General features: G+C 48.0%; 1 protein-coding gene across 1 annotated transcript in view; it reads right to left on the bottom strand.

Annotated features, from left to right (window-relative positions):
- Positions 1-20,682, bottom strand: part of dnah5l (dynein, axonemal, heavy chain 5 like) — a gene marked incomplete at both ends in the record, with an annotated part of 44,967 nt that overhangs the window by 1,542 nt on the left and 22,743 nt on the right. Inside the window, 40 exons of the mRNA XM_079181180.1 lie at positions 4,640-4,861; positions 4,952-5,160; positions 5,361-5,493; positions 5,585-5,773; positions 5,857-6,056; positions 6,173-6,323; positions 6,506-6,627; positions 6,803-6,858; positions 6,969-7,186; positions 7,674-7,838; positions 7,927-8,076; positions 8,158-8,279; positions 8,367-8,493; positions 8,589-8,840; positions 8,933-9,103; positions 9,782-9,964; positions 10,071-10,226; positions 10,633-10,827; positions 11,181-11,357; positions 11,747-11,860; positions 12,541-12,645; positions 12,733-12,900; positions 14,211-14,324; positions 14,422-14,523; positions 14,665-14,799; positions 14,890-15,035; positions 15,423-15,579; positions 15,666-15,824; positions 16,273-16,502; positions 16,602-16,723; positions 16,849-17,003; positions 17,130-17,240; positions 17,321-17,452; positions 17,631-17,771; positions 18,053-18,118; positions 18,711-18,947; positions 19,176-19,268; positions 19,578-19,784; positions 19,974-20,141; positions 20,293-20,394. Of these exons, the coding sequence (XP_079037306.1) occupies positions 4,640-4,861; positions 4,952-5,160; positions 5,361-5,493; positions 5,585-5,773; positions 5,857-6,056; positions 6,173-6,323; positions 6,506-6,627; positions 6,803-6,858; positions 6,969-7,186; positions 7,674-7,838; positions 7,927-8,076; positions 8,158-8,279; positions 8,367-8,493; positions 8,589-8,840; positions 8,933-9,103; positions 9,782-9,964; positions 10,071-10,226; positions 10,633-10,827; positions 11,181-11,357; positions 11,747-11,860; positions 12,541-12,645; positions 12,733-12,900; positions 14,211-14,324; positions 14,422-14,523; positions 14,665-14,799; positions 14,890-15,035; positions 15,423-15,579; positions 15,666-15,824; positions 16,273-16,502; positions 16,602-16,723; positions 16,849-17,003; positions 17,130-17,240; positions 17,321-17,452; positions 17,631-17,771; positions 18,053-18,118; positions 18,711-18,947; positions 19,176-19,268; positions 19,578-19,784; positions 19,974-20,141; positions 20,293-20,394 (6,162 nt within the window). The remainder of the gene's footprint in view (positions 1-4,639; positions 4,862-4,951; positions 5,161-5,360; positions 5,494-5,584; positions 5,774-5,856; positions 6,057-6,172; positions 6,324-6,505; positions 6,628-6,802; positions 6,859-6,968; positions 7,187-7,673; positions 7,839-7,926; positions 8,077-8,157; positions 8,280-8,366; positions 8,494-8,588; positions 8,841-8,932; positions 9,104-9,781; positions 9,965-10,070; positions 10,227-10,632; positions 10,828-11,180; positions 11,358-11,746; positions 11,861-12,540; positions 12,646-12,732; positions 12,901-14,210; positions 14,325-14,421; positions 14,524-14,664; positions 14,800-14,889; positions 15,036-15,422; positions 15,580-15,665; positions 15,825-16,272; positions 16,503-16,601; positions 16,724-16,848; positions 17,004-17,129; positions 17,241-17,320; positions 17,453-17,630; positions 17,772-18,052; positions 18,119-18,710; positions 18,948-19,175; positions 19,269-19,577; positions 19,785-19,973; positions 20,142-20,292; positions 20,395-20,682) is intronic.

The raw sequence follows: 20,682 nt of genomic DNA, 5'->3' as shown, positions 1-20,682 counted from the left end.
AAGCAAACTCTGCACGCAGATTACAAGCCCAAAATGTAGTTATATAATATGATTTTATTCATTCAGAGTGGCAAATCGGCTCAATAGCGCCCCCTACAACATTTCGACGAAGCAGCCCTCGCACTACGTTTCACATAGACTTACACAATTTGGTGGGCACATGTATAACATGTGGACTTAAATAAAAGTCTCTTGGGACCATGCTCTAAACCCAACCGGAAGTCACCCATTTTGAATTTATTTTGAATTTCTAGTGTCGTTTTTGTCATTTCCAGGCGCTGCACTTTAACGAACTCCTCCTAGGAAAATAATCGAATCAACTTCAAAATTGGTCAGTACAATCTAAAGACCTTTGTGATGAAAAGTTACTCAAAGCTTGTAGTTTCGTGAAAAGCTGTTGCCATGGCAACGCATTCTTCACCATGAAAATTGAAGGTGTTTTTGAGGGGCTAAAACTGCTCAAAACATAACAAAACTTGTCAAACACATTTAAAATCATGAATGTAGTTATCTGATGTGACTTTAATGTGTCAGAGTGGCAAGTCGGCTCAATAGCGCCCCCTACAATATTTCGCCGATGCAGCCCTCGCAGTACGTCTCACCTAGATGTATACAAATTGGGAAGCAGGTGTATCTCATATAGACTTAAAAAAAGGTCTTAGGGGTCTAAGCTCTAAACCCAACCAGAAGTCAGCCATTTTGAATTTTGTATGAATTTATAGCGTCGTTTGTGCAATTTCCAGGCGCTCTACTTTAACGAACTCCTCCTAGGGAATTAATCAGATCAACTTAGAATTTGGTCGGAACAATCTCAAGACCTTAGTTATTAAAAGTTACTAAAAGCTTTAGGTTTCATCAAACGACGTGGATTTGGTGTGGCAGCCATTTTACATGGTTCACCATCATCCATCAAGCTGTTGTAACTCTACTGTACTTTGTCAAAACTGTCCCAAACTTGACATGGTTGTTGACTGTCATGACTTTAGGACTTCTGCATGCCAATATTAACTCATAGTCATAGCGCCACCTACTGATAAGCACGGACGTAAGCAGGATTCTATAATTACAGCGGACCAAACACTGAACTTATTAAAAGGGTTTGTGGGCACACCATGAGAAAAAGACTTCTCTGATCTAAATATGTGCAAACTAAGATGCTTGGAGAGCAAAAGTTAGATAACAGTGGGTTTTCAAACCATGTCAGTCGACATTAGTATAAATGATCTGTCCAGAGCTTCTACTTGAGAATCAGGTTAAATGTCACAATGAATGCTTCACAAAACAGTCTAAAGTTACAGAAGAGCTTAAAAAGAAAATGGTGTTAAATTAAAGTGTTCAAGTAAAAGCAAATGATACTACTGTTTTCTTAACTTTCATGTAAGTCCAAATAAAATCAGAACACTGCAGGGAGTTGAACCCCATCCCAGTAAACTGACAGTCTGTTATGTTACTAACCCTGAAGCGCATTCACGCACATTCATTTTCTTGATGATCTTAACAGGCTTTCATTTATGATTGTATTGGAGGTACCCTCAACACATTTGAGGCTTAAGACCTGTCAACGCGATCTTGTTACGCTGCTGGTCGACGCAGGAAATATCATCGAACTCATGCACGCAGTGTTTGATGGTCACAGAAACGCACGGCAGCGTCCTCCAGAGTCCTGCCAGTACCCTCGACGTGCGTGAATGTGCGAGGGCCCGGTCAATGCTGCTTGCAGCTTTAATGTTTATTATTATTATTATTATTTTTACTGTTTTTGCTCAAAAAGGAGGTGCTTGGGATACTGGCAGAACTTTGAAATTTTGCACGCAAGCCAGAATTTGTGAAAATTTTGATCTGATTTGGGTGTCCAGCTGCGTTATGAAATGTTGGCTCGCTAGCGCCCCCTATTGAGTAGCCCCAACATTGGGTTTCACCTAGCTGTATGAAATTTGGTAGGTATGTGGAACGTGATGGGGCGTACAAAAAATCCTCTTGGAATTTTTCACCAAACCAAACAGGAAGTCGGCCATTTTTAAGTGTATGGCGTTTTCGGACCGTTTCAAGGCATCATACTTTAACGAACTCCTCCTAGAGATTGAACCCGATCGACTTCAGACTTGGTCAGTATGCTCTTGACGCCTTGGCAGTGAAATGTTACTCAAAGATCAAAAAGTTATCGAACTATGTATCCGTGGCGTGGCGTCAAAAAGACACCATTCGCCATGAAAAAGGAAGTTGTTGTAACTCGGCCGTACATTGTCTAATCTGCTCCAAATCTCTCATATGTCATATCATCCTGACTCAGAACACATCTATATGAAAATTTAGAATCATAGTAAGAGCGCCACCTAGTGGCAACTGGAAGTTGTACGTTTTGTACTTTGACATCCTGCTCCTCACAGATTAATCAGATCTCTCTCAAATGTTGCCAGGAAAGCCTTAAGACCTTGATCATGCTTCATTGTGAAGATTGTAAGAAGTTGTCGAAGGGCGGCGACGTAGCGGCTCGGCGAATTTCGATCCTTCGCCATGAACGAATAAACTGATGTAACTCGACTCCACATCATCAGATCTTTACCAGATTTCACATGTTTGATTAGACTCCAGGCCTGAAGACATCTGCAGGCCAATTTGTAATCATAGTCATAGCGCCACCTACTGGTAACAGTAAGTTAAAGACTTTATACTTTGCCTTGTTTCTCTTAGTAGGTAAATCAGATCAACATCAAACTACTTCCACACAAATGTAAGAAGTTCATAATGCCAGTTCATGAAGCTTTTGATGTTTCGTCAAACGCCGTTGCCGTGGCGACGCAGTCTTCGCCGTGAAAAACGAAGGTCGTTTTGAGAGGCTTAAAAAGCTCGAAACATAAGCAAACTCTGCACGCAGATTACAAGCCCAAAATGTAGTTATATAATATGATTTTATTCATTCAGTGTGGCAAATCGGCTCAATAGCGCCCCCTACAACATTTCGACGAAGCAGCCCTCGCACTACGTTTCACATAGACTTACACAATTTGGTGGGCACATGTATAACATGTGGACTTAAATAAAAGTCTCTTGGGACCATGCTCTAAACCCAACCGGAAGTCACCCATTTTGAATTTCTTTTGAATTTCTAGTGTCGTTTTTGTCATTTCCAGGCGCTGCACTTTAACGAACTCCTCCTAGGGAAATAATCTAATCAACTTCAAAATTTGTCAGTACAATCTAAAGACCTTTGTGATGAAAAGTTACTCAAAACTTGTTGTTTCGTGAAAAGCTGTTGCCGTGGCAACGCATTCTTCGCCATGAAAAATGAAGGTGTTTTTGAGGGGCTAAAAATGCTCAAAACATAACAAAACTTGTCAAACACATTTAAAATCATGAATGTAGTTATCTGATGTGACTTTAATGTGTCAGAGTGGCAAGTCGGCTCAATAGCGCCCCCTACAATATTTCGCCGATGCAGCCCTCGCAGTACGTCTCACCTAGATGTATAAAATTTGGGAAGTAGGTGTATCACATATAGACTTAAAAAAAGGTCTTAGGGGTCTAAGCTCTAAACCCAACCAGAAGTCAGCCATTTTGAATTTTGTATGAATGTATAGTGTCGTTTGTGCAATTTCCAGGCGCTCTACTTTAACGAACTCCTCCTAGGGAATTAATCAGATCAACTTAGAATTTGGTCGGAACAATCTCAAGACCTTAGTGATTAAAAGTTACTAAAAGCTTTAGGTTTCATCAAACGACGTGGATTTGGTGTGGCAGCCATTTTACATGGTTCACCATCATCCATCAAGCTGTTGTAACTCTACTGTACTTTGTCAAAACTGTCCCAAACTTGACATGGTTGTTGACTGTCATGACTTTAGGACTTCTGCATGCCAATATTAACTCATAGTCATAGCGCCACCTACTGATAAGCACGGACGTAAGCAGGATTCTATAATTACAGCGGCCCAAACACTGAACTTATTAAAAGGGTTTGTGGGCACACCATGAGAAAAAGACTTCTCTGATCTAAATATGTGCAAACTAAGATGCTTGGAGAGCAAAAGTTAGATAACAGTGGGTTTTCAAACCATGTCAGTCGACATTAGTATAAATGATCTGTCCAGAGCTTCTACTTGAGAATCAGGTTAATTGTCACAGTGAATGCTTCACAAAACAGTCTAAAGTCACAGAAGAGCTTAAAAAGAAAACGGTGTTAAATTAAAGTGTTCAAGTGAAAGCAAATGATACTACTGTTTTCTTAATTTTCATGTAAGTCCAAACGAAATCAGGACACTGCAGGGAGTTGAACCCCATCTCAGTAAACTGACAGTCTGTTATGTTACTAACCCTGAAGCGCATTCACGCACATTCATTTTCTTGATGATCTTAACAGGCTTTCATTTATGATTGTATTGGAGGTACCCTCAACACATTTGAGGCTTAAGACCTGTCAACGCGATCTTGTTACGCTGCTGGTCGACGCAGGAAATATCATCTAACTCATGCACGCAGTGTTTGATGGTCAAAGAAACGCACGGCAGCGTCCTCCAGAGTCCTGCCAGTACCCTCGACGTGCGTGAATGTGCGAGGGCCCGGTCAATGCTGCTTGCAGCTTTAATTATTGTTATTATTATAATTCACACACACACACACACACACACACACACACACTAACCTTGGGCGGGGCCTCAGAGAGTTTGGCGCCACGCCGGTCCCACCCCGCCCCGTCCAGGAAGAGGCCGTAGATGTAGACTCCGCCCACCTCCTCTGGGGGCGGAGCCGACACGTCCTCCCTCATCATCTTCGTGACGTCGTTGCTAAAGGTGACGGTGTCCAAGGCCCAGCCTCTGGACAGGTTGGCCCGCGTCGTCTCTTGGCGCATGGCGGTCAGAAAACCCTTTGAGAAAAAACAAACAACAACAAACGTGCACTCAAGATGGTGGAGACGTGACGGAGGACAAACGGTTCTGGACGAGTCTGAACCCACCTGCGGGTTGAAGAAGCCGGTGAGCCAGAACTGGCTGGGCCGGCCGGTGCCGATCCAGCCGCTGAGCTGCCGGTTCCTCTCCAGCAGCTCGCCGAACCAGAAGCCCAGCGTCGCCGACGGCCAGCTGAGCCGCAGCCACAGGCGGGGGACCCGGGCATCGAACGCGCAGTCCAGAGCGTCGCGCAGGTCCTCCGACATGATGATGGCGCCTGTGACGCAGGTCGTGTCAGATGGACTTTAGCGAGATTCCAGCGAGCTACGATATCTGAGAAGCTTCTGCTAACAGGCTAAACTATTAGAGCGATGAGTGCATGGGGGAATAAGCTAGCGGATGGCTGGCTACTTAGCTAGCTTGCTAATACCACCGCGCCGTGTGTGTGTGTGTGTGTGTGTGTGTGCTGTGACTGACCGTCGATGGCCAGTTTGAGGTCGGTGAGCGTGCTCCGTACGCTGCTGATGACTCGCTGCATGCGGTCCACTTCCTGTCGCAGGAAGATGTTCATTGGCTGAAATGGACCCATCCTCTGCAGTTGACTTTTTACCTTCAAAACACACTCAGGATCAGAGACATGATCCCACGATGCTTCACAACGTCGCCAGACTGCTTCTGCACCTGGCTCACTGAACACACACCTCATGAGGGACGTAGTCGGGCGGGAGCTTCTCCAGCATCTCTCTGGCTAGTCTCTGGACGCTGGCCTCCCTGGTCTCCCCGGTCCCGCCCCCGCTGTCCTTCGGTTGGATGTTGATGATGGTGCTGAGCGTCTCGTTGGCCAGGTTGGTCTGGTAGGTGATGTCAGCGTTGGGGTGGAGCCCAAAAACCTGCAAACAGCAACATGGACACCATGTTGACCGTGGCTTCCAGCCTGCCATGTGTGTGTGTGTGTGTGTGTGTGAGCTCTGACCTCAGGTGAGTCCACCATGGGCAGGGCCTCGATGTGCTGCAGGACGTCCTGGATCGTCTTGGCCCTGCCGGGGATGCTGTAGCCCTCATAGAAGCAGAACGTGTCGCTGAAGGTGTTCTCGCTGAACCAGACACGAGCGAAGGTGTTGAGGAGACGTTTGTCCAAGTCGTCCGTCACGCGGCCGCCGTACTGGACCTCACCTGGGCATCGACACGAAGACATGAAGAGAGTCAGGTGAAGAATATCTGATGACCTAATGAGCTGATGAAACCCAGTCTGGTTCAGGACTTTCTCGTCCGGTATAAAGAGGACTGACCCAGCATGTAGCGCAGGCAGCTCCAGTTGACTCCTCTCTTTGAGTCCAGGTCGTCCAGGTGCTTCTGCACAAACTGCATGCTGGAAGTAAAATCTGCCTGGTTGAACTCGTAGGGGATGTTCCAGCCGAGAGGACCGAACTTACGACGCTCCTGATGGGAGGAGAAAGGAGGAGAAAGGAGGAGAAAGGAGGAGAAAGGAGGACAAAGGAGGAGAAAGGAGGAGCATCATCTTTGCAGAAACCTTCTGTCGTGAATATGTTGTTTTGTCAAATATACGTCATCATTCTGTGGAGACATTAAACTGTGAAGGAGCAGACGGACTGTACACAGACCTGCACGGTGGTGTGCAGGAAGGCCACGGCGTACAGCAGAGGCTTCCACTGAGGCAGGTTACTGATCTCCAGCTGATCCTGAGTGACGCTGTTGAAAGTCCTCTTCAGACCAGCTTTCATCCCTGATGAAGACAGACGAGGGACGAGCAAAGGAACACACGTTTATGTCAATCAATCAATTAGCCAAATGTGCTAGAAACCTAAAATATGACAAAATAAATCGATGAAGGACGAAGCTGATCAGAAGGTAATCAGCTGAGGATGACCATCACGGTGAAGAACTGGGGAGTTTCTTACCAAGAGGAGGTTCATTGGTGAACTTGATGGAGGACTGAAGGAAGGTGATGGGGAATCTGTGTACACACACACACACACACACACACACATTTCAAACTTTAATAGTTTAGCTCCACTCCTGTTAAATCATCACTGAGGACGGCTGCAGGGCATCGTCTCGTGTTACCCGGGGTGCACGTCGGTCGTCATCCACACCCGGAAGCCTTTGTGCACGCCGTCTGGCGACGCCGCGGTCACCGTCTCCAGCAGCTCGTCCAGGAAGTCCAGTCCCAGGTGGCAGTTCTGGAGGAGGAGCCAGCCGCCGTCCACCATGCTGTTGGCCAATAGCCTGCGAGCGTGAACCTCCTGACCCTGCCCCATGGAGATGGGACGGCACGGCGCCCCCTGCAGGCAGAGAGCAGGACTCTGAACTCGTGCTTACGTCCGTCAATGTTCGTTGGTTTTAATACTTTTACCAAAAAACATCCATTTCAGTCTAAAGGGATTTTTAGGCGTTTGGTGAAAGAGACTAAAGAGAAAAAATGGTTGATTAAGCACCAGATTTTCAATATCATTACACTAATTTAAAATAATTTAGCTTTTCACCTGGTGTTTAATATTCAAAAACACTGATGATGAATTCACAGTTTATTTATAATGAGCCCTATTTATATTCTTCTTAACTTCTATCAATATATAAATCCATTATATGTTAATAATCATCACTCTTTTGTATCCTCCATCTCCATCCAACACCCCCCCCTCTGAATCCATTCATGCATTTCTGTCCACTAACTGAACATCCTCCTCTTTTCTCCAGACGAGCAGCCATCCTCCCATCATGTGTGTTTCCTCCACTGATTCATTTCCCACATTGATCCCATCCCTTCACCTTGTTCTTGGCCAGTCTCTCTATGTTTTCAGTTGGATCGGAGCCCATCGACAGCAGACAGACCATCGGCGTCCTGTTGTCGCTCTCTGCCAACATGGCGTCCAGGTCCAGAACCAAACCTTCAGCATACGGTTTACCCAGAGAGTCCGAGATGTAGTGACGCGCCTGGTCGACACACGCAAATACATGCAATAATTCACTGTCTCTGTGTTACACTGTAGGGAACAAGAGAACAAGTGTGTAGCAGTCAGACCTGAGCTGTGGTTCGGTCGGGACACCAGCTCCGGATGAGCAGAAGCTTCCTGAAGGTGTCGAGCTTTTCCTCGTAGCCATCAGGCAGCGCGGCGTCCTCTGGCGTCGGGCTGTCGAACCACGTCCTCCAGGCACGCTCGTTCTGGCTCACCTGGACACGAGGAAACATAACTTCTGTAGGTCTACGAGTTCCCTCTTCACCTGCTCCAACGTAAACGGGTCTGGGTTCTACCTGGGTCAGGATCTGGGCGAATGGCGGCAGGCTGGACAGCTGCACCAGGTTGAGCCAGGTCTGATCAAGGATCCATCGCCGTGGTTTGGATTCTACAGAGTTCAGATCCAGAGAAGCTCCGCCTACACACACACAGACAGCAACGTTTTATAATACTTTGATAATAAAGGAAAAGGATGGAGAGAGGAGGAGGAGGATGGGTGTGTGACCTTTGACGAAGGCGAGCACCTCGGGCTGCGAGATGTTTCCGGCCTGCAGGTCAATCTTCAGAGCCAACAGCAGAGTGAACAGCAGTTTGTGCTCCTCATACAGACTCCTGGCGGTATAACAGTAAACCTGAGGGAGGAGCAAACAGGTACCAGTTACATCTGCAGGACACTGAATCTGAATCCAGTCTAGTTTGGACCAGAACCCTCGCTGGAGAACTGCACCTGGTAGGTGAGGAAGTCGATGACGTTGCCGATTCGTTTGGAGGTGAGCTGCGACTTGGCGGAGTTCCGCATGGACGAGTCGAAGAGCCCCAGGAACTGCCGCAAAGCCGTCTGGTACATGACGTTGACCAGCGACATCTCCACGATCAGGAAGTAGAGGATGCTCCCCCTGGTGGCCACCGGCCGGTACTCCTCCCTGGCCTGGTTGATCTTCACCTCCGTCTCCGCCGCGACAGACAGCTTCTCACTCACCTGAAGGAAAAGATTGGAAAGAGAAACTGTGTTTATTTCCTGTTGGAGTGCATTAAAACATAAAGAATATGCACGCAGACGGGGAGCAGCACCTCCTGAGCCGTGGTCTTGGTGACCCTCAGAACCTCAATCAGAGACTGGTCCTCCACTAAGGACCCCTGGGTGCTGGTCAGCCTGAACAGCAGACTGTCCTCCAGCTCCTGCATCCTCCTCTTGTTGGACGTCACCTCCTCTAAGAGCTTCACTCGCTCCCCCTCCAGCTCCTGGTGGGACCCACAAGGACCCGCAGAGAGGATTTAGAGTCAGACTCATGGAGACGTTTACGGTCTCACTGCACATTTTTGATGCCAATTGCATCCATTGGATCACGAGATTAAAACATTTTACAAACCTCGTATTTCCACAAACGTAAAGAGAACCAGAGGGCTGGAAAGACTGATCTGAATGTCATCTCTCATCTCTTCCTGCCTCAGAGTGAAGCATAGTCTGATGTGTGGATCAATAATTGATACCTCTTGATCTCACATGTTCAGCTTGAACCAGTTGTCAAGACGCCATCTTTGCAGGCTGACTCCTGATCTCTGATTAACATAAGAAACAAGAGAAAACCACCGTTCTCTTGAAAACTAGTTGATTATCTAGATTTCTCAGGATACTTGAGATAACGGCATTCAAAATAATAAACGCAAGCTTCTGTAGAAAAGTTTCTCTTTAATGTTGACACAGTTATAACCTCCTTGGTGGAGGTTATGTTGTTCATTTGGTTTGTTTGTCTGCAGGATGACAGAAAAACTTCTGACCCGTGAGAACTTGGTGGAAGAGTGTTCCATTTACATCTAGGAGCGGTCTAGTTCGACCATACGAACGCCGTCCTAATTATCTAACCATCTGACGATCTAACTACGGAGTTTAGTAGCTGACTGTCGGCCCGGTGCAGAGACCTGTTTCTCCAGCAGGAGGACCCGACCCAGCAGCTGGTCCTCCAGGCCGCGCCGGGTGACGGTGAAGTCGACCACGGCCGTCCTGGCGCTGACCTCGGGGCTGTAGGTCGGGTTGGCCAGCTTGGTGGTGATGTAGAGCGTGAAGCCCTTCATCACGTCCACCTCCTTATCTCCCACCTTCACCTGCAGGAGGAAACCACAAACTACTTTAAATATTAATATAAATGTATTTTATTAGAGACGTGAGGTTTTGCTGTATTTTTTTTAGATTCAACGAGAAGTCACAGACTTTGTAAGTGGATCCAGACTTGATGTAGTTTTTGTCCAGGATGTTGTCCAGGACGGGGTCCAGTTCCTCCCCTACGTCCTCCAGCAGCAGGGGGCGCCCCAGAGACAGACTGTCCTCCAGGTGGGACCGGAAATATTTGTGATTCAGAGACGTCACCTGGGACGCAGAAGAAGACCGAAAGATGTATTTTGACTTCCCGTCTTTGTTTTTGTTCTTACTTCTCACCTGCAGGGGACCATCTAGACCTCACCTGCAGGGGACCGTCTAAGACCTCACCTGCAGGGGACCGTCTAAGACCTCACCTGCAGGGGGCGTGTCTAGACCTCACCTGCAGGGGGACCGTCTAGACCTCACCTGCAGGGGGACCATCTAGACCTCACCTGCAGGGGGCGCGTCTAGACCTCACCTGCAGGGGGCGCGTCTAGACCTCACCTGCAGGGGGCGCGTCTAGACCTCACCTGCAGGGGGCGCGTCTAGACCTCACCTGCAGGGGGAGCGTCTAGACCTCACCTGCAGGGGGACCGTCTAGACCTCACCTGCAGGGGGCGCGTCTAGACCTCACCTGCAGCTGCTGGTCTCTCTCTCTGTTCTGGATCCAGGTCTTGCCCTGGCCCTGGGGGTCTATCAGCAGCGGGTAGCGGGACGCCTTGGTCACCACGATGCCGTTCTGGATGGACAGGTCGTCGCTGGGTAAACCCTGCAGGTTCCACTCGCTCACCGTGGCGTTGTCCACCAGCAGACCGATCACGTCCAGGTCCTGCTCACACATCAGTGAGACCTCAGTTCAGGGAAATGTTTGAACTTCAACACAAATAAATCAGTTTATATGTTTACATAAATACACATTTATGTATTTCCTGCTTTGTTTTACTCACATTGTAATAACTGGGATAATGTTGTGAATTAGAATCTGTACAATTAAAGCTTAATAAACTCTCTATGATGTTCATTAAACTTAGTTAAATTTGGTGGAAAGATGAGCTTTTTGATTCATAATAATAATAATTGATTTGTTTGACTTCAGTGTACGTCTGCTACTAAAACATCTATTGGCCAATAAACTACGGACGTGTTTAAAGAGACCTTAACGTTAAAGGGGAGGAGTCTCACAGGACTGAAGGGGAGGAGCTTGTCCTCCATCTCTTTCTTCCACAGCTCCAGCAGCAGGCGGCGGTACTCCTGGTTAAAAGGTCCGGCGTAGGACAGGAAGCCGGAGCACAGGAGCACGTCCCCCACCAGGTGCTGGATCTGAGTCTGGAAGGCAGCGCTGCTGTCGGTCCACCGGACCTGAAACCCAGCAGGACCAGGAGAGGGAGGGGTGAGTCACAGGTGAGGGGGGAGTGAGGGGTGAGTCACAGGTGATGGGGGAGTGAGGGGTGAGTCACAGGTGAGGGGGGAGTGAGGGGGGAGTCACAGGTGAGGGGGGAGTGATGGGTGAGTCACAGGTGAGGGGGGAGTGATGGGTGAGTCAATGGGGGAGTGAGGGGTGAGTCACAGGTGAGGGGGGAGTGAGGGGTGAGTCACAGGTGAGGGGGGAGTGACGGGTGAGTCACAGGTGAGGGGGGAGTGAGGGGTGAGTCACAGGTGAGGGGTGAGTGAGGGGTGAGTCACAGGTGAGGGGGGAGTGAGGGGTGAGTCACAGGTGAGGGGTGAGTGACGGATGGACGGCTCTACACCTTCTCTCCTCCCAGCCCGTGGATCAGAGCCGTGGCGTTGGACATCTTGCGGCGGCAGGTCTGGGCGTCGTCCTCCAGGTCCTGGTTCTCCTTCATAGCCGCCTCGTAAAGCGCCTGAAGTTTAAAGTTTATACACTTTAATTCATTATTATTGTTAAATTAGATAAAACTACGAGACATTTTATCTTCAGATAATCTGAGGTTTGTTTTATTGTTTATTATGCGGTCGACACATTAACGCAGGAAGAACAATGAAATACTCATCCGTGGAGCTGAAAGGATGAAGAAGAAGAAGAAGAAGAAGATGAAGAAGAAGAAGAAGAAGAAGAAGAAGAAGAAGAAGAAGAAGAAGAAGAAGAAGAAGAAGAAGAAGATGAAGAAGAAGAAGATGAAATGTCTTTTAAAACAAGTTTGAAAAAATACCAAAACTCAGATCCAGAGTTGTGTTTCTCAAACACTAACAGACGACAGACGGACTTCTTCTTCATCTATCTGCTGCACAAAGACGTCTTCATCACCTGAAGTTGGACTCATTTGCTATAAATTATGAATAAATTAAGACTCAAACAGAAGAACAAGCTCCGGATTGTTTCCTTGGACAATTATCTTTTGGTATTTGACGGGATTAAACCGTATTTTTGAGGAACTGTAACCTGAGAGACGTCTGAAGACAAGAACCTTCAGACCTGACTATGTTTGTGAAGAATCAAAGAGAAGAGATGAAGAAGAATGTTGATGTTTTAGCTTTTGTGGAGAAAACTCAGAGTGTGTGAGTGTGTGTGTGTGTGAGTGACCTGAACGGCGTCCAGCTCCTGCTGTTTGGCATCCAGCTGATCCTGAGCTTTAGAGAGTTCAGTCTGAGCCACGACAAGACGAGCCTCCTGCAGGGTCAGGTTAGCCTGCACACACACACACACAGTATCAGAGTGTGTGTTTCTACCACCTACCCTGAGAGGTGTGTGTGTGTGTGTGTGAAGCGTTGGTACCTTCAGAGGCAGCACCTCCCTGTTGATGGAGAAGAAGTCGGCCATGGCCTGAGTCCAGGAGCAGAGTCCCGCCACGTTGCCACAGATCCTCTTGGCCGAGTCCAGGTTGTAGTCGTCCATGTGGAGGTACGGAGCGAGCAGCTCCACCACCTCCCCGGTGATGGAGTCCTGCAGCACCAACACAGACCAGACGATGAGCTACGGAGCTGTGGACGCTCAGAGAACAGAGTTCTTCACCAGAATAAAGGGGTTCGATATGATGACGAATATTCCTCTGTTATTTATTATTATTATTATTTATTGACCTACACTGGTCCTGATATTTCATTTAATAATCAGTAATGAAATCAGCTCTAATGATCCAATGTTTGAGTCTCTTTATGAACACTTTACTGGAGAGGGAATTACCCACAATTCATAGCGTTGAGACGATAAACACGGGGTCACCAGTGGAAGTCAAAGACGTTAAACTAAGACGAGATGACGAAGATAAAATGGATTCAAGAAGTCCTGGAAACAAACCAGCAGATGACCAAGATCCTCCGTGCTCCTCTAACCCACAGCTTAGCAGGTATGTATCACACACACACACGCACGCACGCACGCACGCACGCACGCACGCACGCACGCACGCACGCGCGCACGCGCACACACGCACACACGCGCACACACGCACGCACGCACGCACGCACGCACGCACGCACGCACGCACGCGCACACACGCACACACACACACACGCACACACGCACGCACGCACGCACGCACGCACGCACGCACGCGCACACACGCACACACACACACACGCACACACGCACGCACGCACGCACGCACGCACGCACACACACACACACACACACACACACACACACACACACACACACACACACACACACCAGTGTGTGTCTGAGGGAAACTCCCTTCTCATCTTATCCCACGACAGCCACCACCTGCTTTTATACACTGTGTGTGTGTGTGTGTGTGTGTGTGTGTGTGTGTGTGTGTGTGTGTGTGTGTGTGTGTGTCGCCTCTTGACGACACTATTATTAAAAAATACACTTGAAGGTCACGATCAAGTCACAGTCGGGATAAGATGAAATATATTTATATATTTATAGACTAAACTACGACAGAGAATAAATATATATATATATATAATTTCATTTTTTTTAGAATGTAAATTATCTAAATATAAAAATATTTAAATAAATAAACTGAAGCTTTTAATTTTGTAGTTAGCATTAAAATCTTAAGATAATAATTTAAATTCAGAGCTCTTATTCATGAAATGTTATTTTCTGCAAAGTGATGAGTCGACGCTCTCGATTGAAAGTCTTTAAATGGGCTCGTGGTGGTTTAAGGGGACGTGTTTGTGTTTTGGCTAAGATGAAATCCACACGTGTCCCCGGTGATGCAGAAGTGTAACTCGCCGCTGCCCCCGGTGGACGCTGTGTGGAGTGCACGCTGTTTAAACAGAGACCTTGCTGAAGTTGAGCAGCATGCCGAGGAAGCCGGAGTTCTGCATCAGCTTCATGGCCTCGGCCCACGACGGCCGAGGACAGGGTCGCTCGGGGTCGGAGGTCACCGTGTCGATCTGAGGACACAAAGGGAGGAAAGTGAGCTCGAAGAAGGAAGAGCGTCGCCCCAAAAACACACATGGCCAGAAGGTGTTTTTTTAAAGAGCAGGTGACCTTCCTCTGGAACAGCAGCAGCACGGCGTCCATGATCCTCATGATGAGGTGAGGAGGCTTCTGCAGCTTCCGCACGGTGGCGATGTCGCCCGGTTTAATGGTCTGAACACGTTTATTCACAAGGAAAGGAGTCAGTGTCACTCATTCACTGTGTGTGTGTGTGTGTGTGTGTGTGTGTGTGTGTGTGTGTGTGTGTGTGTGTGTGTGTGTGTGTGTGTGTGTGTGTGTGTGTGTGTGTGTGACCTGTAACGCTGACTCAGCAGCCTTCAGCGCTGGTTTCGCAGCCTCCAGTTTGGACTCGGCTGCTGTTTTATCAGCTTCGATGTCGTCAACAATCAGCTGAGCTTTGTCCTTCACCTTCTGCACCTGCTGCTTCACCTGCAGACAGACAACAGACGACACGAGGACTCACCAGGATTCTATTGTTGTCTGAGGACAGATCGTCTTTGTCTCGTGTTTGTCTTGAACCTGTTCGGCTGCCTGAGCTTTCGCTGTGACCTCCTGCAGGACCTCATCTGCCCTCCGGGAGGCGACGGCGAGCTCCTGCTCCTTCAGCAGCAGCTCCTCAGAGAGCTGAGACACCGACTGCTCCGCCTCCATCAGTTTACTCAGACCTGCAGTAAACAACACCACCACCAGCTGAGCCTGCTGCTGCTGCTTCACTCATCTCCTGATTATTTCATCATCGATCCATCGTTTGTCCATAAATTGTGGAATGTCTCCTATAATATTTTGTTCATTATCAGAGGAGAGAGGATGTTCAGGTTCAATTGTTCTCCAATTTTGTTAAAAGAAATTAGAGAAATTCAAGTTATTTTAGTTATTGTAACTGTGTTGTTCTGCACTAGACACGTGTTCTAGTTCTCTCTACTTCTATTCTTCATGGTTCTGTAGAGGAGCAGGACTTTTATTTTGAAAATCAAGACCACGGAGAGAACAAACAAACGCCCTGAAACAGTCACTGTGAGGACAAAGTGCTCCGCCCTGAACGTCCCGCTCACCCGTCTTCATGCGATCCGCCAGCGTGCCGACGGCGGCCATCTTGTGGGCGTAGACGTTCTTGTAGCTGTCGATGAAGGACAGGTAGGATTTGGGCGTCACGAACGTTTGACGGCGGAAACGCTCAAAGTACTCGGCGCACTTCTCCGCCACCAGGTCCTGTAGAGAGGTCAGAGGTCACGTGATCAGTCAGCTGGATTGATGATGATGATTGACACACATGAGGGGGGGGGGGGGGGCTCTACCTGGAAGGTTCCCATGGTAACCACCACGCTCTGCTTCACCTCCTCGGAGCAGCGGAGGTCCTGGTGCTGAGACAGGAAGTGATGCGACACGGCCACCAGGGCGTCCCGAGGCCAGCGCTGGAACCAGTCCACGGTGCAGCCCGAGATCAGGCCTGGGAACTGGTGAGGTCAAAGGTCACGGGTTAGAAGACTCGAGTTCGCCGTCTTTGTTTTTTGAATCAACCAGTGAACAGGAAGTGACCACATGTGGACTGAGGAGGAGTGACGTAGAGACGCCGTATACGTCTCTGGTAGAGACCTGTCAATCACTGTGTAGCCCCGCCCCTAAAGCATCCCCTGCTTTATGGTCTGTGTGACTCTAAATGGACCATCATTTACTAAATGAACATCATGCTGTATTGAAGAAGACTTGAAACTAGAGATTGAGACCATAAACTCATGTTTACAATGTTTACTGAGGTAATAAATCAAGAGAGAAGTAGAGTCATTTTCTCATAGACTTCTATACAACCAGAGGAGTCGCCCCCTGGTGGACACTAGAGAGAATGCAGCTTTAACACATGAAGCTTTATAGACTTCTATACAAACCTCACGGCCGCCGACTCACCTTCAGAGCTCGAGTCCGGAACTTTCCCCCGACGGGCGAGAAGCAGAGGACGACGTGCAGGTTGCTCCGCACTCTGGACAGGAAGAAGTCGTAGAGGTTCTCTGAGGTCGGAGGTCGGCGGGGATGGTGGCGCTTCATGACGGGGATCAGGTCCTGAGTGATGTCGTCCAGCTCGTCGCGGGTGAACAGGTTGGAGACCTCGCCGCTCGCCAGGACGTTGTTCATGTATTCTGGAGAGGACGAGACACGTCACTGTCATGGCCGCAACCACGCGGTCTACCCCCCCCCCCCCCCCCCCGCCCCCCTTCAGCGTTAGAGGACTCAGGTACCCAGGAAGGACTCGTCTTTGATGTCGTTGTCAGTGAAGATGAAGGTGACTCCTCTTCCCTGCTGACCCGCAATCCGATACAGAGTCTTCAGGTCCTCCAGCAGGTTACTGCTGCTGTACGACCTGCAGCGCACACACACACACACACACACACACACACACACACACAAGTTCAGACAATCCAAGTTACTGCGTGCGTGTCTCTGTATGTGTGTGTGTGTGTGTGTGTGTGTGTGTGTGTGTCAGACCTGCTCAATGTGATCCTGAAGGTCTGGTACCCTGATATAAATGATGCTAGCCTCGTCAGACTCTGCTTCCCTGACCCCCCCACACCGACCAGCAGGGCGTTCCCCTGAGGCGTCCGCAGGATCCGCGAGATCCGCATCAGGTGGGTCATGGCGTCCTGCCATTGGACCAGAGACAGAGGGCCGTTAACCAATAGGAACACAGAGAGAGCGGACAGGTCATGATTGGCTGTTTATCAGGTGGGAGAGCGAGCCAGAAATGAGCCACTGAAAGCACTGAACACCTTGAAGAAGACCAGGTCCATGGCTCCGCCCCTCGCCGCCTCGTTGTACTGCAGCTGGAAAACAGACAGCCTCTCCGCCAGGGCGTCCAGCGACGGGATTGGCTCATACACCTGTCAATCAAGTCAACGTCACTGCGCTGCGCTAATAAACGCATTAGAATGAAGACACGTGATTAAATGTAGCTCGGGACCTTCGGAGCCTCCGGCTCGCCGTCGTCGGCTTCGTCTCCCGTCGCCTCCGGAGCTTCACGCAGGAAGTCCACGAAGAAGCTGTTCCACTGAGCATGCTCAGTCAGAGATCTCCCATGATCCTCCACTGTGATCTGAGCAGAGAGGAGAAACTCACTCGACCTGTGAACGCCGTAAAAGTCTGCCTCATTTGCATATTAAAACACAACATTTCAGGAAACTTGTAATAGAAAAAATGATCGTTAGTAATGTCAGTGATGAACTGGTGAAGTTTGATGGTGAAATCAATAAAACAACATGAACCAAACTCACCGTCTCCATGAGGACGTTGAAGGTTCGTCTGTCGCTGTCGTCCACGAACCGGTCGGCGATCACTCGACAACATTCATGATGGAAGAGAGAAGAGAGGATCTCAGAGCTGAGACACACCTCAGACTTCACCGCCAGGATCCCCTGAAACACCGACGAGTCATCAATGACACCCATGACTCATCAATAACACCCATGACTCATCAATAACACCCATGACTCATCAATAACACCCATGAGTCATCAATGACACCCTCGATGAATAATCAATAACACCCATGACTCATCATAACACCCATGACTCATCATAACACCCATGAGTCATCAATGACACCCATGAGTCATCAATAACACCCATGACTCATCAATAACAACCATGACTCATCAATAACACCCTCGATGAGTCATCAATAACACGTTCCTACCTGCCAGATTCTGCTGAGGTCCCTCAGGTTGAAGACGTAGTGAAACTTGGCAGGAGACGGTAACATCTGTTCAAATCAAACACAAAGTCAAACCCTAAACTAAACTACGGAGGCCACTGAGGGTCAAACTGGGAAAAATAAAGATCAAAGTGGAAATCTGCACAAAGAAAAGCAAATAAAAGCAGATCATTCTGCACTAAAATGTATATATATATATTAAATAGTAAAAATACCTGTATTTTGCACTTATCATCCTGAGAATAAACTACATGTTCATTAGATATTGTGTTCTTCTGTTCATCTACTGAATACATTAATGTTGAAACAGGAAGTAGTTATTATTATTCTCACTGTGTGTGTGAGACATATTTTATCTGTTTCTCGTGTTAAGATTAAATAACACGTTATCACTATTCTACAGCCCACATCAGGAGTTTCTTTATTTCTAATTTTATGAAGATTTCCAAAAAACGGAAAAATGTTTTAAATAATATTTAAACTGAGCAAAGTTTGACAGAGAATCTAATAATGAGCTCACACAATAAATGCAGGAAAGAATATTATTATTAAAAGTACCAAAGTTACAGAAACAACCATTAAAGATAAAGAGACACCAGATATGTAAGTAATGTGTGTGTAACCTCTCAGAATATCTCACCTTGGCCTTCACGGCCTGCCACACCCGTCTGGTGGTGGGTACGAGGGCGGCGGCGAGATCGCAGACCCCGGCGGCGAAGCCTCTCTCTGGGCAGAAGTAGCCCCGAGCCACGGTGCCGAACACCTTGTCGATGGAGGAGTTGGAGGGCAGCGTGCAGTTAAAGATGGAGAACTGCCTCTTCAGGCGCTCGGGGATGTCGTTCCGACCACCGCCCGGGTGGATCATGGCCGCCACCAGCTGTTCAATGTCAACGTTAGAAACTTTATCATCTTGAGCCAATAATGTGTAAACTAGAGATTGAGACCATAAACTCATGTTTACAATGTTTACTGAGGTAATAAATCAAGAGAGAAGTAGAGTCATTTTCTCATAGACTTCTATAGGACCGGAGGAGTCGCCCCCTGGTGGACACTAGAGAGAATGCAGCTTTAACTCGTTAACAGAAGGTTGCCTCCATGTTGTTACCTGAACGTCCACCACGGTGATGAACTCTCCTGGACGATCCAAACTGTAGAAACCTTTCTGCTCCATCAGCTGACGCACAATCTCATTGGTTACCTGAGGAAGACGAAGAGGTCAACAATCTGATCTTTTGTTAATGTGAAGACAATTAAAAATGAATACGAATCATTTACTCGGTTATCTAGAACTGCATTGGCAAAGGTATCGATAGTTGTATTATATCTAATTAATTATTTGTCTTATACAAAATGAGATTTAATCTGTTATTCTTGTAATAATTGAAAATAAAAGATAACAGATTTACGTTTTGTAAAACATAATTAGAAATGAAGAAAAAGAAGCATCAAACAAAGAGAGCAAGGAAACGGAAACGAGCCGACCAATCAGAGCGAGCGTGAAGCCGACCTGGTCCCCCCACTCGTTGATGACGGGCATGTTGATGTCGTCGATGAAGACGGTCATGCTGCGTCCCGCCGGCGGCCCGTAGGTGGCGCCCATTCGTTTATCGATGTAGCTCTCGACGGTCCTCTGGAACATGCTGGGCAGCGTGGCCGACGAGAAGTTCACCGTCTTACTGAGGTGGAGCTCCGGGTCGAGCTTACCGGTGAAGCCCTGCAGGGGGAGCCGCAGAGAAACACCTAGCGTTAGCATCCGTTAGCTCGGGACGAGACCGAACTGAAAACAACGTCGCGTGTTCACATTTCTGTTACGGCCAACGAGATGCTGCACTAACGGGAGTCTGAGAGCAGTATGCTTCTTAATGTTTGGAAAATATTAAAGTTATAATCCTCAGTGTCTCACTTTCATCATGACGGTCTTGGCGGTTCCCTGCTCTCCGATCAGCAGCACGGCCTTCTTCTGCTTCACAATGGTCTGCATCAGGAAGTCCGTCCTCACGTTGTCCACGTTGGGAACCAGGATGGACGAGTAGTCCGGGACGTGGTCTTTGGGGTAGATATACTCTGGGACCTGCATCAGGACAAAAATAAATACATGAATACAATACTATCTGGTTTCTAATGAAGAGAAAAGATAGAAGCTGCTCTGCTACTTGAGGAGACATTTAGTGGAACAGCAGCGTTGTTGTGTGCCATCAACAAACAGCTTAGAGTCCACAGACCTTGTTGGACCAGTGCTCCCACCGTCCCTGCTCGTTGACTGTGAACTCAAAGATGGTCTGGTCGTCCTGAGTCTGCGGCAGGTCCAGAGACGAGCCGTGGTTCTGCAAACAGAGACAACAAACAAAGACTCAGCGCCCCCTAGAGGACCGTAGACTCAGAGACACAAACTGATTTTCCATCCGTCTCTCGTGGTGGAAGTATTCAGAACATCAGAGGGACGGTGTGTCGTCTTTGGTGACATCTAGTGGTGAGGCTGCAGATTGCAACACAGACTGTGTTCACACCGTTAACACAACTTTATTCTACTGTTTATTGGTCTATGAACAAGCAAGTGAACGTTGAGATGATCCTGAAGGTAAACCTTCAGATGAAAATTAAAAAGTGACACA

This window comes from Pholis gunnellus (genome assembly GCF_910591455.1).
Source record: "Pholis gunnellus genome assembly, chromosome: 20".
Taxonomy (NCBI): domain Eukaryota; kingdom Metazoa; phylum Chordata; class Actinopteri; order Perciformes; family Pholidae; genus Pholis; species Pholis gunnellus.
Note: the sequence above shows the minus strand (reverse complement) of the source record. Positions and strands in the feature narration are given on the sequence as shown.